General features: G+C 42.9%; 1 protein-coding gene across 3 annotated transcripts in view; it reads right to left on the bottom strand.

Moving 5' to 3' along the window:
- Positions 1-15,225, bottom strand: part of LOC125352944 (E3 ubiquitin-protein ligase TRIM38-like) — a 105,742-nt gene that overhangs the window by 8,744 nt on the left and 81,773 nt on the right. The window contains exons 1-2 of one of the 3 annotated variants that reach the window (XM_048348334.1): positions 5,560-5,656; positions 2,669-3,115 (exon numbers count right to left, since the gene is read on the bottom strand). In XM_048348334.1, coding sequence (XP_048204291.1) covers positions 2,669-3,085 — 417 coding nt within the window. In that variant the 5' untranslated portion in view covers positions 3,086-3,115; positions 5,560-5,656. Of the gene's footprint in view, positions 1-2,668; positions 3,116-5,190; positions 5,241-5,559; positions 5,657-15,225 lie in introns of those variants that run through there. The other 2 variants (XM_048348332.1, XM_048348333.1) reach the window with 2 other exon arrangements.

Consider the following 15,225-nt stretch of genomic DNA (forward strand, 5'->3'; position numbering starts at 1 on the left):
TTGAAATAATGTTGACCCAAACACAATATCAGATGTGTGTGGGGGGAGGGGGAATACAAGGGGCTTTTGAAGGGTTAGAAATGAAAGCTGAGTATGCCAGCTGAATTTATAAGAATTCATGAAGGAGAGTTCTCATGAGTTTTGAAGAATGGTATTAAGAAACCAATGAGAAAGGACTCAATATCCTGATCAAGCTTCTAGGATATTTTCCAAAATCATTTCTTATATTCTCATTGGGTGACCTGAAGCTACTCCAAATTTCTCATTGTGGTCAAAGGTAAAAGAACTGGCTCCTGTCTTCTATAAACACAAGTACACTCACTAATTTCCAAGCATTCTCAGTAAAGGGCACAGTGTAAAATGACTTAGCAAAAGACTAAGTTGTCCTTTCTAGATGCCAAGTACTTTATACATTATAATGTCCTTAAAGTTTTTACAACTCCAAGGCCATGTGTGTTAAGAAGGCAGGTGTCTACTATTATCCCCATTTAAGTGGGGTGGACCAAGCATGAAAACTTTAAGTAACCTCACCCAATACTAATAAGTGCCAGAGCTTATTGAGGCTTATAACAATTACTCTGTGCTGTTCTTTTTTCTTATCATTTTGTGGAAAAGTACTGCAAATGGGAACAACCTCATTAGTTATGGAGTCAAAGGAAGAGCCTCAGGTGCTGAGGGGTGATCAGGACTGAAAGATCCTTATGAAAGATTTGGGCCCTTCATAAGAAACAATGTCTGCTTTATGGAAGACAGAACAAAAAACCCCACACTGAGCACATTTCCTTCACATCAAGCAAGGCAGTGAGAAAGATTCAGCAGGGCAATCTTGCCATTGCACAGGTCTCTGGCCTTTAAAAGCTCTCCAGAAAACCCAAATAAACCCTTTAGCTTCCCTTGATCTTAGCTGACTTAAAATAAGTTGATTTTGTCATGACCTCCTTCATGTTGGAGGCCACATAGCTGAGCAATACTTTATTACTTTCCTGGTAGCCTTTGCTAGCAGGCAATGGTAGCAAAACCTTTGCAATGTAGAATATGGTAACAGTTGCAAAGACTACTTCTCAGGGGCCCAAAGGCTGCTTTTTTTTTTTTGAAAACACTGACTTCACTTGGGTCTAAAGATGTCTAATAGCTGAACCTGAACAAGAGGAAAATATTTAACATCTCTGTCTTCATATTATGTGTATGTCTTTTGTTGCCTTATTAATCTCTGGGTCTGATACTATCTGTCTCTGTATGTTGATATGTAGGTCATTTGAGAAACATCTTGTCCTGAACTATAACACAGGGTTACAGATCTCTTCAACTCTTCAGGGCTAAAGACCACTACCAGCCACCATTACTGGAAACACCACATGAAAAAGGAGTGAAAAGAAGTGACATCTAAGCCCTTGAAAAACCTCTGCCTATTTCCAGAAAAGACATGAATATTCATCCAATCTGTCTCCCCAATTATTCCAATATTCCTATTTTGTATCTGTAACCCTTCAACTCCACTGAAGTGGAAAAGCTCCACTATTTGGCAACTAAATAAAGCCTTGCTTCCTCAACACTTATTTCTGCACTAAGTGTTTCCATGAGATGAGCCCCAATACCATGAACTAGTAACAAAAAAGAAACCTATGACTTACCCAAAATGTCTTCTTCCATTTTACTCTCTACAACCCCTAATTTCTAAACCTTTGTGTTATGGTTTGGATATGAAATGTCTCCTGAAGGTTATGTTGAAGGCTTGGTTCCCAAGGCAATGTTCACAGGTAGAGTATTAAAGAACTGATTAGCTCATAATCGCTCTGTACTAAAAATGGATTAACTCAATGATAGGTTCACAATTTGAGGGACTATTTGGAAGTGACAGAAACCTTAAAAGAAAGGACCCAGTTGAAAGGAGTGGGTCCTTGGGGCATGCCCTTGGGGACTCCCCACCCCCCTCATTGCTTCTAGGCTGCCATAAGGTGAGCAGTTCCCTTTAAGACTACATGCTCCTGCTGTCATGAAATCCTGCCATACCTCAGGCCCAAAACAGCTGAACAAACCATGCTTAAGACTGAAACCTCTGGAACAAAGAGTCATGCCAATGGCATGTCTGTAATCCTAATTACTCAGAGGCTGAGATCTGAGGATGGCAGTTCAAAGTCAGGCAGAAAAGTCTGAGATTCTTATCTCCAATTAACCACAAAGAAAAAAAAAAGCCAGAAAAGCTGTGGGTCAAGTGGTAGAACACCAACCTTGAAGGGAAAAAAAACCAAGGGACATTCCCAAAGGCTCTGAGTTTAAGCCACTGTATCAACGCAAAAATAAATATAAATGAAGTAATTAAATAAAATTGTCCTCACTTGATTTCTCTGAGGCACAGGAACAAAAAGCTCACTAGCACACTTTGACTCTCCTAAATCTTGTTTGAAGTGTTTTCCCCCTCTCAGGGAGAATTTTTCTGTGGTAATCAGCCTTTTGTCACAAATATCTGAGAGAAACAATTGAAACAAAGGATTTATTTTGGCTCATGGTTCAGACATGTTTGACCCGGGATGGGCTGGACCTGTTACTTCTGAGCCTGTGGTAAGATTGAGCATTGGTGCAAGAGACAGTGGAACAAATCTGCTGGTCTCTGGTCTTGTGAGCAGCATGAGAGCAGATACCTGACAAAGCCCCAGAACGTCATACTCACCTTGTAGCCCTGGTATACTTCTTCCACAAGAGCTGTGGCATGCCCCTGGTGCTCCGACCGCTCACAGCGCCAGCAGATGAGCTGGCCTTCATCTTCACAGAACAGGTGGAGCTTTTCTCCGTGTTGCTTGCATAGCACTTCCTGGTCCAGCTCTTCCATCTCCTTGATGACTTCAATTATGTTTTCCAGCTCCTTGTTGGGCCTCAAGCTGTTTTTATCAAATAGGCCCCGACAGAGAGGGCAGTCCAACTTTGTTACTGCTGGATGTAACAGGTGCACCCTGTTAAAGAATTCCACTATGCACAACTGGCAGAAGTTATGCCCACATTTGATGCTCACTGGATGAGTCATCAGGTTCATACAGATGGGGCAGGTGGCTATGTCTCTCATCTTCTTGGTGCTAGGAAATGAGGCCATGGCACTTCTTAAGAAGTTCCAACAATACCTCTAGAGATAGAAATAAAGCAGGAAAAATTTTCCAGTGTTAATGCCTGTGGGTAATGGCCTCCAAAAGCCTTGAAGATCTCCCTCTAGAAAGATTGGAATTTAGATGATGCATAAATATCTCAATGGTTTAACAAAGGAACCACTGTAATGTGGGGCTACTTATATTTAACTAACTGAAGATTTAATACAATTTAAAAATCCATGTTGTCACTCTTGATTTCACTTACCTAAAAGCCACATGTGGCTAATGATTACATGAGAGCCCAGACATAGAACATTCCATCCTTGTAGAATGTTCTCTTGAGTCAAGTGCTGAGATTAGAAGGCAGAGTTCCTCACTGAAGTTGTAGCAAGGGCAAGAATTCAGTGAAGGCCTTGCAAATGTGGTTCAAGCCCATTCCTAGCTGTTGGGAAGGCTGAGATAACTGGTCTTGTATTTTGATGCCAGCTTTGGTAGAAACAATGGTTCTCAAAATTCTTTTTGTGTGTGCTGGTATTGGGACTTTGAACTCCGGGCCTGGGTACTATTTCCTAGCACTACCACTTGAACCATACTTCCACTTTCAGCTTTTTGCTGGCTAATTGAAGAGACTCATAGACTTTTCTGCAGAGACTAGCTTTGACCCAGGATTCTCAGATCTCAGCCTCCTGAGTGGCTAGGATTATGGGTGTAAGCCACCAGGGCTGGTCTCAAGATCACCTCTTAATGAAAACTTGGACCCATGGTAGTACATGCCTTCTATCCTACCTAGCAGGAAGCCTAACAGGTGAACTGCATCCAGATGAACACTTCTAAGAACAGGGCTGGAGGTCTGCCTAAGCCATAAGCACACTCACTTAGGAAGCCCAAGGCTTTGAATTCAAACCCTAGTACCATCACCACCACCACCAACAACAAAAAGCCTCAAAGCCTTAAAGTCTCAGTGAAGTATGAAACTCTTTCCTAATTCTAAAGAGCTCAAAAGCAATTAATACCCAAACTATAGCTTTATCATAGGTAGAAACACTCAAGTAAATTGAGGGGTGGATGGAGGATTCCAGCTAGACTACCAATTTGACTCCAACTTGACCATGATTCCCAACCTTACATAGATCACAAGATATCGGGTTAATAAAGTCTCAGTGGTGAGCCAATCAGGAGGAAGGCAAATAAAACAATGAACACCAGAAGAACTGGTTTAGTCTTCTTGTGTCCCAACCGTGAATTGAGGGGAAAGAGGACTATGGAGGAGAGGACACTGTTCCTGGTGAGCACTTATTCTGGGATTCTGTTTTAGCAGAATTAGGGAGTTTTATGTGTCTTCTAAAGACAGGACTATCTCGCAGAAGAAGTGCAGCAGGTTGGAGTCTCTCTGCTATTAGAAAGGTGGGAAGGAAGGTGGGGGAAGTCAGGCCTAGGTGGGATCCTTGTGCTGGGCTCCATCACGTCCACCACTACCTGGCAACCAAACGCGGAGGAGAAGTTGACATCTCCTCCTGCAGTACTTCACCCTCACCTACTCCACCCATCCCACGGCGAGCATTTGGTCTACCAGAAAGGGATAGGAAGTTTGGCCAGTGACTTTTCCTCTGAAATGGCGGTGCCAAGAACTGAAAACGGGAAGTCGCTGGGCGCCAGCCAAACGTAATGTTAGCTATTTTGGAGGCTTGAGATCTGACAATCACGGTTGGAAGCTAGCCCAGACCGAAAAACACTGTGAGGAGAGAACTCATGTCAAACTATTCACTGCTGCCCAGACAGAGAAGCAGAAGTACGGATCAAATGGCAGAGCTCCAGCCTGGAGTGTCAAAGGCTGCGTCCAGGCCCGGAGTTCAATCCCCAGTACGGGACGGACACACGGACACGGACACGGACACACGGACACACACACACACACACACACACACACACACACACACACACCCAAGGCCAGTCTTCCGAAGCCACGAAACCTCCATTTCTTGTAAAGCCTTTGCTTCGGGGCAGGTTATTATTTCCCCAGAAGAACGACCTCTCGAACGCCTCCTCCCCGGGACAAGGCCCTCCCTCACCCCGCTTCGTTGGCTCTCGGCGAACTTTCCCCGGCCTCACCCACCTGGCAGCCCGGCCTTCGGGGATGAGATCGGGAGGACTTCAGAGAGCCCAGAGAGGCCCAGAGTGTGAGGCTAGGGTTCGGTGGCGTCGCTAGGGAAAGTGCCAGGGGCGGGGCCCGGCTCCGAAGCGATCGCTCCGCCCCTCCCGCGCCTCGCATCCATGCACCCACGGTCAACAAGCAGCAGCTTCCCCTGCTCCCCCCCACCCCCCACGCACGACTTTCACCTTCACGGTTGGCGAGGGGCGGCAAGTTTCCCCGCCCCCTCCCCACGCACGACCTTTCACCTGCACGTGCACGCCAGCGAGGGGTGGGGCAATTCCCCCCAACCCTCCCCTCAGGCTGTGGCTTCCCAAAGTTGAACCAACTTACCTCCCAGGCAGCAACTCCCAAATGAAACTATCGCGGGAGGCGGGGCCTCGGGACTTTGGGCCAATGAGCGCCCTCGCGCCCTGCGGGGTCCGGCTGGTCCTGGAAGGGAGGGGAAAGGGAAAGGGAAAGGGAAACGAAACCTGGGAAACGAAACCCGCTCTCCCAAGCGAGCTCTCGAGCTCTCTTTTTTATTTCTTTTTTCTTCTCCCTCCCCTCCTTTTTTTTTTTGGGGGGGGGGGCCGGTTACTGGGACCTTGAACTCAAGTACTCAGGGCCTGGCTGTTAGCTTTTCCAGTTCAGGGTTGGTGGCCACCAATTGAGCCTGAGCCCCACTTCCGGCTTTTGAGTAGCTAATTGGAAAGAAGGGTTTCACTGCCCCGGCTGGTTTCAAATCATGATCTTCAGATCTCGGCCTCCTGAGTTGCTAGGATTACAGACGTGAGTCACTGGCACCCACCCAGGACGTGAGATCTTTACTTTGCCTCCACTTCTGTGAGGGGGTCTATAAGCCTTGCTCATTTATTTGCTCACGGAAAAAAAAAAATAATGAACAGATTGGAAGGATACATTGAACAACCCACAAACCTCATCACCAGATCTTATGGCAAAAGACAGGAGCCACAAGGTCACTCAAGCACTACCCTGTTACCTTCTCTAGGAATACCAATTGCTGAGAGTGTAGCTTTTCCAGTGCAGTAAAACCCCTCAGTCCTCAGAAATGGTTTCCAGTAGGGACTGCACATCAGAATGATGTTTAAGAGGAGAAATTTCTGTTAAGAAATGTATGCCGAGGAGAGGTTCCATTAATGGGATCCCCAGGATGGGGTTTTTGAAGAAGAAGGCAGCCATCTACAGACAGGGTGCCAAATCACCGAAACATTATATTTGTCTTCCTAGACTCTAGAGACTTAAGTTTTGCAAGTCATTATCTATATTTTGCAATAGTACCCCAAACTAAGGTAGTTACCAAATGGATTAAAACACCCCCATGCCTGACTCGCTGGCTATAAAGTTGGCACCCTCGAAGACCTTTTCAAATTCAATAATTCACTAGAATGACCTACAGAACTAAGAGATGAGTTACATTTACCGTGCAGTTTTATGAGGAAAGATACTAGTCAGGACCACTTAAAAGAATAGATCTGCAAAACAGTATCTGTGAGGCCCTGCTGACTTTGTGGGGGTACCCTTCGGGCCTCTCAAAGCCACGCAGTGTGCCTGAGCTTCCTCATCTGAAGATTTTGATTTTTTTTTTCAGTGCCAGTCCTGGAGCTTGAACTCAGGGGCTGGGCGCTGTCCCTGAGTTTTTGTGCTCAGGGTGGGCTCTCTACTACTTGAGCCACAGCTCCACTTCTGGCTTTTTTCTTTTTGGTAGTTAATTGGAGATAAGAGTCTCATAGACTTTCCTGCTCTGGCTGGCTTTGAACCATGATCCTCAGATCTCAGCCTCCTGAATAGCTAGGATTACAAGCATGAGCATCTGATACCCAGATGGTCGGGAATTTTCTTTTTTGCAAGGTCTGTCATGGGGCTTGAACTCAGAGCCTGGGCTCTGTCCCAGAACTCTTTTACTCAAGGCTAGTGCTCTATCACATTGAGCCACAGCACCACGTGCCGTTTTCTGGTGGTTAATTGTAGATAAGTATCTCACAGACTTTGCTGCCAAGGATGTCTTTGAACAACCATCCTCAGACCTCAGCCACCTGAGTAGCTAGGATTCCAGGTGTGAGCCACCAGTGCTTGGCTTGGTCTGAAATGTTGATTGTGCTTTTTCTCTGGGTATGACTGGTGGAGGTGTAGGCGATATGACTGTTTGAACTCTGGGAAGCTGGGTGTCTATCATCTGCCCTGTGGAGGATTCTGGACATCATTGAGTTGAGGAACTGCTCCCTTGGCTGGCAGGAAGTGCTCAACAGAGGTCTGTGGAGAGAATGAAGGACCCCTGTGGGGTGAGTGCTCTTCATCCAATCCAGGGAAAGAGGGTTCTCTAAGGGCTCTTCCGCAAATCAGATCTGTGTCAAGACTGAAGATCTGTCACTTTGGGCCAGAGAGGAATTTCTCTCCGTGCCTCTGAGCCCTGGGGGTGAGAGCTCTTCTGGGCCCCTTTATGTGCCAGGAACTGGAACTACCCAAATAATTTCCAAGATATCTGGGCAACTTTTCTTTCTTTGGGGGAACCTCAATCAGTTATACGATAGTATGTTATTTCAAAAGGTCAGAGTGGAAGAGGAATGTCTGATTCCTAGCACATTCTGGAACTGCAATAGGAAAGAGGAAGTCTAGGTTGGCCCCGATAAGAACTTTCTGGAACTCGGAGAGGAAGTTATAGGACAGTAATAGAGATCTAAAGAGATCATGAATTCCTCGTAATACTTGTATCCAGACACGCACCATCTGTAGCTTAGCAAGCTTGAGGGTGATGGAGGGGCGGTCCATCCCTCTCTTCATCACTAGCTGTGACCATTACTAGTGACAGGCATGTTTGAGAAAAGGTTGCAATCTCTACTTTGTGTTCGTGGATTCCTGAAGCTTCCATGGTTGCATACTGCTTGCTTATCTTGTGTTATACCAAAAAACAGACTGTCCTACTGAAACAATGTCCAACTTATTCAACGGGGTATCTTCAAGGCTTCCTGGAGGCCCCATGTGTGAGCACTGAATAGAGAGCCCCAGAGAGCCCCTGAACTAGTGGTTGCCAAGGCTGAATAAACATTAGAATCACTTTGGAGAAAACACTGCTTGATGCTCAGGGTCTACCCTGTTCCCAGAGATTCAGATTTTAATTGGGTAGGGTAAAGGCTTAGGACTCCATATTTTTAAACATCTTCAAGTGATTCTTATGTACAGTTAGGGTTCAGAACTCTTGATTTTTCCCAGGCTTTATTTCACAGACAGAAAAAAATAACAAACAACTAAGACTTATCAGAGCACACAGACATGCTTAAGGTCTGATTATTTGCTGAACTACACTTGCCAAGTTCTTGTTCTCTTTGGATAACTGTTAACTCCTGTCTTATAAAGAATGAGGGAGATTTGGAAAAGAGGCCCTGGGTTTGGCATGGAGCAGAGACTTTATTTAGGTTGGAAGAAACCAAGGCTTCAAAGTCAGCCATCAATCCAGGGTTCTGGAAGCAGTGACGCAGGAGACCCTACCTGTAGAACACATGTTGAGATCTATGACACACCACAACCACTCAGCCACTGGGTTTCAAGCCTGTGGTAGGTAAAGACAAAGGTTGCCCCCTAGACTGGAGTGATTACACCTGGATCCAAAGCAAAAGGCGGGACTATGGACTCTCAGAGAACTAAGGCTGAAGGGCCCCAGTCAGCTCCACTCCTCCTGAACCTCAGCACCCATGCTGCCTTTGCCTGACACAGTTGGGGTTTGTTCCTATTGCTCGGTTAGGAACCGCAACATAAGTGGTAAAAAGTAAAAATCAATCAATAGAAAAGTAAAATATTTTAAAAATATAATCATAGTTGAGGGTATTCATTATTTGCTTAAGAATAATGTGATTTGCAATAAAATTAACTAGGTGTTTTTTTTTTTTTTCATGTGGGTAGAAAACCGGGCCTAGTAGAGCACACCTATAATTCCAGCACTTGGAGGGTTGAAGTGGAGGATTACAAATTTGGGACCAGCTTGGGGTATAATGACACCCTGTCTCAAAAAAAATTTAAATAAATAAATAAAACCACATCCAAAGTGACAGAGTGGTTACTCAGAGTGTGAGGGACAGGAGTCCTCTTGTCCCTCTGCACATGCAGAAAACTGGTTCCAGGATGGTCCTTGGCTATGAAAAGCCACCGTGGTGCCATCTTTGCGTAAAGCCCACCCACATCCTCTGCAATTTCAAACCAAATACAATGTCAGTGTTACGTAAGTCTATCTTTCTACTGTGTAGCTGAAAGAACAGAGACAAGGAAAACCAAACAAAAAGTCTTTTGCATGCTGAATCAACAGATGCAAATTTTTCCAAATATATTTGATCTGCTGTTGCTTGAATCCACAGAGACAAAAAAGTAAACAATCCAGATATTGAGAGCAGACAATGGGTTTTTTCTTGGCATTACATACTCATAATGATCCCTCAACTTGTCACCAGGTTTTACTGCTCTTCTGTATGTAGGATTCACTCTGCAATTAAAAAACAAACAAACTGTATCATCTCATGTAAATAAACCCACCATAGCGTGGTGCCGACTTATCCTGCATCTTTCTGAAGGTACATTAGCTACAGTACGAAAAAACTCGCTCAGCAAAAATCCTGAAGGGTTAAGATGAACAGTTCTACTTTTATCTGTCTGTTGCAGCTGAACATTGTTTTATAAAATTTAAAAAATTTTAAAAATCAGTTATTTTAGAATATGTCTCTTTCAAAAGTGTTACATTTGATTTTAGATTATCAATCTCTTGTTTAATGTGTACTTAAAATAAAGGTAATCTTAATGGCAAAAAAATGATAAAATAATGGCATTCACAGGGAAATGGTCAGATCTTGAATGAATAATATTGAGCGAGACAAGCCTAGAGCACAGAGGACAAAGGCGCATGGTCTCCCTGATATGTGGTTGTTGGAGGGGGAGGGGAGAACAGTAGAGATCATGTCTGTAAAGCAACAAACTTCTTTTCAAATGGTATTCCCACATATTTTGGTCAGCAACTTTACATCATCTCTCTAAAACCAAATAATTACTAAATAAACATAAAAAGGTATCAACAGCTACATACATATGATTATATAAGATGAGGCTAAGCAAAATGAACTCCAAGAGATGGAAACAGAAGGATTTTACTGTTGTCAATGTTTAATGTACTAGGTGAATTTCCTTTGACGTACCCCCTGTGGTCACTGTATATGATTCTGGTACACTGGATATTATATATATGCTTATCTGAACTGGGGAAGGGAAAGAAAAATGAAGGAGGGTGTAACAAATATGACAAGAAATGTACTCACGGGCTGGGGATATAGCCTAGTGGCAAGAGTGCCTGCCTCGGATACACGAGGCCCTAGGTTCGATTCCCCAGCACCACATATACAGAAAACGGCCAGAAGCGGCGCTGTGGCTCAAGTGGCAGAGTGCTAGCCCTGAGCGGGAAGAAGCCAGGGACAGTGCTCAGGCCCTGAGTCCAAGGCCCAGGACTGGCCAAAAAAAAAAAAAAAAAAAAATGTACTCACTACCTTATTATGTAAATACCCTCTCTGCACATCATCTTATCAATAAAATTTAATAATAATAATAAAAACAATTTTTTAAAATTGATGTATGACTTCTTAAATCTAAACATGATGAGGCATTCGTTAATTTTGTTGGTTGTATTGCACATTTATTAATGTTTCCCTTTCTCTTTCTCTTCCATTTCTCTCTGGCCCTCTCTCTCTCATTTTCTCATGTCTGTCTGTCTGTCTGTCTCCACCACTACCACCAGCACCACCACCACCACCACTTTCCAGTAGCTGTTGTGTCAGTGAGCATGGTGGAATCCGTCTTTACCGCTGATGACACCTGGCAGAAGTTTCCTGTGGTGGCTGTTCCTATGTGTGAACAGGAAGGGAATAGAGTATAAGTGTGTGCTTTTCTGAGAAAGGTAGTGGCTCTAATCTAAAGCACATGGAGAAGGGAATTCTGGGAGATATAGTTCCACTTCTCCAAGACGTACACTATAATGCTACCATGATACCAACACAATATCCCAGGCAACTAGAAATGCATGTGCTAAAGGAGAGAGGTGGGAAACAGTATGATGATCTAGATAGGCAATGGATATGTCTGCTTCTAAAAGTCACTTTACATAAGCCAGCCTTTCCACCCTGGAAAACTGCCATAGAACACATTCTAAGTTACACCTAACCAGCTCTTCCAGCTGGATTTTCTATTCTGTATCTCTGGCTTCCATGGCCTCCGGCCTTCTCTCTAGTTTTGTCCCTAGACTATCTTCATATTGGTGACCTGTTCTTGGTCCCACCCTCTGGCCTTGCTCTCTGGTTACTGGCTTCAGGCTTTCCCACAGGAAAGGATCTCAGAGATGTCCAATTGGCAAAGCACCACAAGCTCCACTCAAACAGCCTTGGTTGGCTACTAACCCCAACCTAGAAAAAGGTGTATAAATGAGTCATGCAGATAAGTAATGATGAAGACACTTAGTGCTAAGTCATTTGTCACTTACGACTTTCCATTTCTTTCTATGCTGAGTCTGGATCAGCAAGAATGAGTTCTGCTGTCTCACAGCAACTCTGGGAAACCTGTGAGTAGGGGGCCCTTGTATGAGTTATGGGTTAAAAAAAAAATCCTGTAGCCTTTCGAGACCCAGTGTGAAAATAGTCCATTCCCACCTCCCCCAAATGGTTTGTTTGCATTTGCTCATTAAACATCTATAAGTACACCTTCAAGTTCTTTTCATTTGCATTTCTGTAATTGAGAATGCCTCTTTCTGGAGATGATTTATAATCTCAATTTCCTTGAGTTGGCATTTCCTTCTTGGTTCTTTTGATCTCTTATTTTGTGGGTTTTAACCTTCTATAGTTTACCAAGGCTTCACATATTTTGGACAGTAAATATTTCTGATTATGCTTCTCAGATATATTTTCTCTTCAATGTTGACTCCTTTCTGATGTCTGTTTTATTGCTTTTTATTGTGAGAAAGTCCTTGGTTTTGTGGGTTTCAATACATCTATCATGGTTCTGATGGTATCCCCCATTTTTTTTTTTTGGCCAGTCCTGGGCCTTGGACTCAGGGTCTGAGCACTGTCCCTGGCTTCTTTTTGCTCAAGGCTAGCACTCTGCCACTTGAGCCACAGTGCCACGTCTGGGCATTTTCTGTATATGTGGTGCTGGGGAATTGAACCCAGGGCTTCATGTATACAAGGCAAACACTCTTGCCACTAGGCCATATCCCCAGCCCTGGTATCCTCCATTTTTAATATTCATAATTTATTTTCTCCCATAGTGGAGATAAATATTCTGTTTTTATTTTTTCTAGGTAAGTTTTTCTATGGGATGGACTTTTACATTTATCTTGCACCCATTGAAGTCTGTAAAGAGTAGTATTAAAGAGTCTGGCCTTTGATGTTAAGAACACATGAGTTCAAATTCCTTTTTTTCTTCATTATCTGCTATGTGACCTTGAAAATAAATCATTTGTCTTCTCAGAAACTTTTCTCAGATTAGCTCACCATACCACCTTTTCTTTCATTAAATGCTTTCAATTAATGAATACAACACACACAAAAAAGACAGAAAATATAAACTCTCACCTTGTTAACTTTTCTAGATTATTTCTACATTGGTGTCTACTCTCCCTTCCAATTGGATTCTCCTGTAAGGTGGAACCCAGGGAATTTTATCACAGGCAGCATTAAACTTCACGTTTCCCAGCACAATGCTCTCACTGTTGTCTTGAGGAATATCAAGAGAGAGTATTTGGAAGACGGATCAGTTAAGATGTCAACTACAAGTGGATCAGAATAGGGGACAAACTCATCATGACAGGATATCACAGCATGAAGGGGTGGGGTGGGGAGAATTTTGAGTCCAAAATTGGGACTTGAAATCCAGTAACTAAAAATCAGAACTAAAAGCACTAGGCAGAAATGATGATGAAAGAGAAATGAAGGAGGCAGAAAGATGTTAAGATTGGTGATTTGGTTTGGGAAAAGCTTCTGAGTTGATGACTCAGTTTGGATACAAAGGTGGTTATAGGTGAGACTTTGGGGAAATGATTGGATGGTGAGGGCTCCAGTTTTTATCAGTTGCTGAATCCCTGGATGGATTCATCATGTGACAGAGGTGCTAGAAATGTTAGGAGCTAGGATCTAGGGTCTCCATTAGATCACTAAGGCCATGTCTTCAAAGGGTATACGTATTATCCCTTGACCCTTCTTCCGTGTCCCTTTGCCTCCAGTCTATCCTGAGCTCAGCCACTTTGATCTTCCATAAAACACCCATCAGGCATCCACTCTCAACAAGACCAGGCCCATAAATAGCTGAGCCAAGCAACTGTGGATTAACACCCCAAAAATGTAGGCCAAACAAGTCCTTCCTCCCTTAAGTTGATTTTTTTTTCTCAGATATTTGGGCATAGTGACATACAATTGGCACAGAGGGCACAGGACTGAGGCTGAAGATGGCCAAGGAAATCTACATCCCTGCTGTGTTCAGTATTCCTAGGCATGAGGTGGCTTTCTGTCTCTGTCTCCGTCTCCGTCTCTGTCTCTCTGTCTCTCTCTCTCTCCCCCCATTAAATATTTACAATGCTATTTGAATAAATCTCTTATGATGCATGTTGCAATTCAATTTTGTTCTTCTTATCATAAATAAACTCTCTGTTTTCATTTTATCTTGTGTGTGCTATTGGTATATAACAACACAATTGATTTATTTTTTTTGAGGCTGCATTTTATACCCCGTAACTTCCAAGATTTCATTTATTGCCTCTTGTAATTTTTTGGTTGATTTTTAAAATTTTTCTAGTTCACTAGTAAAAAGGAATATTTGCCTTCTTTTCCCCCCATTTATTTATGTGTTTCAGAGTCTTTGCTCTCTGGCTGTTCCTGTAAGCTCTGCTGGTACTACATTGAGCAGAGGCGACCTTTGCTTTCTTCCTCTTTTGAATGGGCTTTAAGGAATGTCTCAGTGATTTTCTTTTTCCCTTCCAACTTGTACAATGTATTTTCCATCTAAAACTCAATAGATGTAGGTTGAAATGAGAAAGGTCATCAATTTTAACTCATTAACTTAAATAATCTATCCATGTAATTGTAAATCATTTAATTAACTTAAATAATGTAAAGGATCTATCCATTCAATCTATCAATCCAATTTAAAGAATCTATCTACCTAATTGTATACAAATGGATTTTTTTTGACATGTCAAAGGTTATTTCTGGTCATATTAAGACAACATATTGTCAGTGTCTTTCTAATGACATGACTAATTATATGGAGGTTTTTCATTGCTCTCTGATAGCCTTGAACTCTGTGACTAGACTTGGGTTGGGCTTAGAGAACAAGTCTCTTAAGAGGCTTATTTTATTACATTTTATTTTGGGAATTTTGCATGTGTTTTTCAGTGATTTTTATATTCTTAGAAGTATATAACACTGCCAATGCTAGCGGCTCATATCTGTAACCCTAGCTACTCAAGAGGCTGAGATCTGAGGTTCAAAGCCAGCCAGGCAAAAAAATCTGTGAGATTCTTATCTCCAGTTCATTAGCAAACAGCCAAAAGTGGAGGTGTAGAGCCAGCCGGGGCTGAAAAGTCCATAAGACTCTTATCTCCAATAAACTACTCAGAAAAAGCTGGAAGTGGCACTGTGGCTCAAGTGGTAGAACACTTGCCTTGAGCACAAAGAGGTTAGGGACAGCGCCCAGGCCTAGAGTTCAAGCCCCAGGAATGGCAAAAATAAATAAATAAATGAATGAATAAATAAATGCATGCCAAAGAGAGTATGAGAGGCAGAGTTCAAGTCCAAGGAATGGCTCTCACACACAAAAATTGTACTAAAGTACTCTTGATTTTTTTTGGAAAGTGAAGAAAACCACCTTAGGAATCCATCTAGAGTAGATTCTTTGTATGGGATAAATCTTTAATAATAGCATGCATCATTTCTTATTCAGTTTTTTTTGTTAGTCTAGTCAGGTTCTGTTTCTTTTCATCCTATT

Source organism: Perognathus longimembris, chromosome 6 (assembly GCF_023159225.1).
Source record: "Perognathus longimembris pacificus isolate PPM17 chromosome 6, ASM2315922v1, whole genome shotgun sequence".
In the NCBI taxonomy this organism is placed as follows: Eukaryota; Metazoa; Chordata; class Mammalia; order Rodentia; family Heteromyidae; genus Perognathus; species Perognathus longimembris.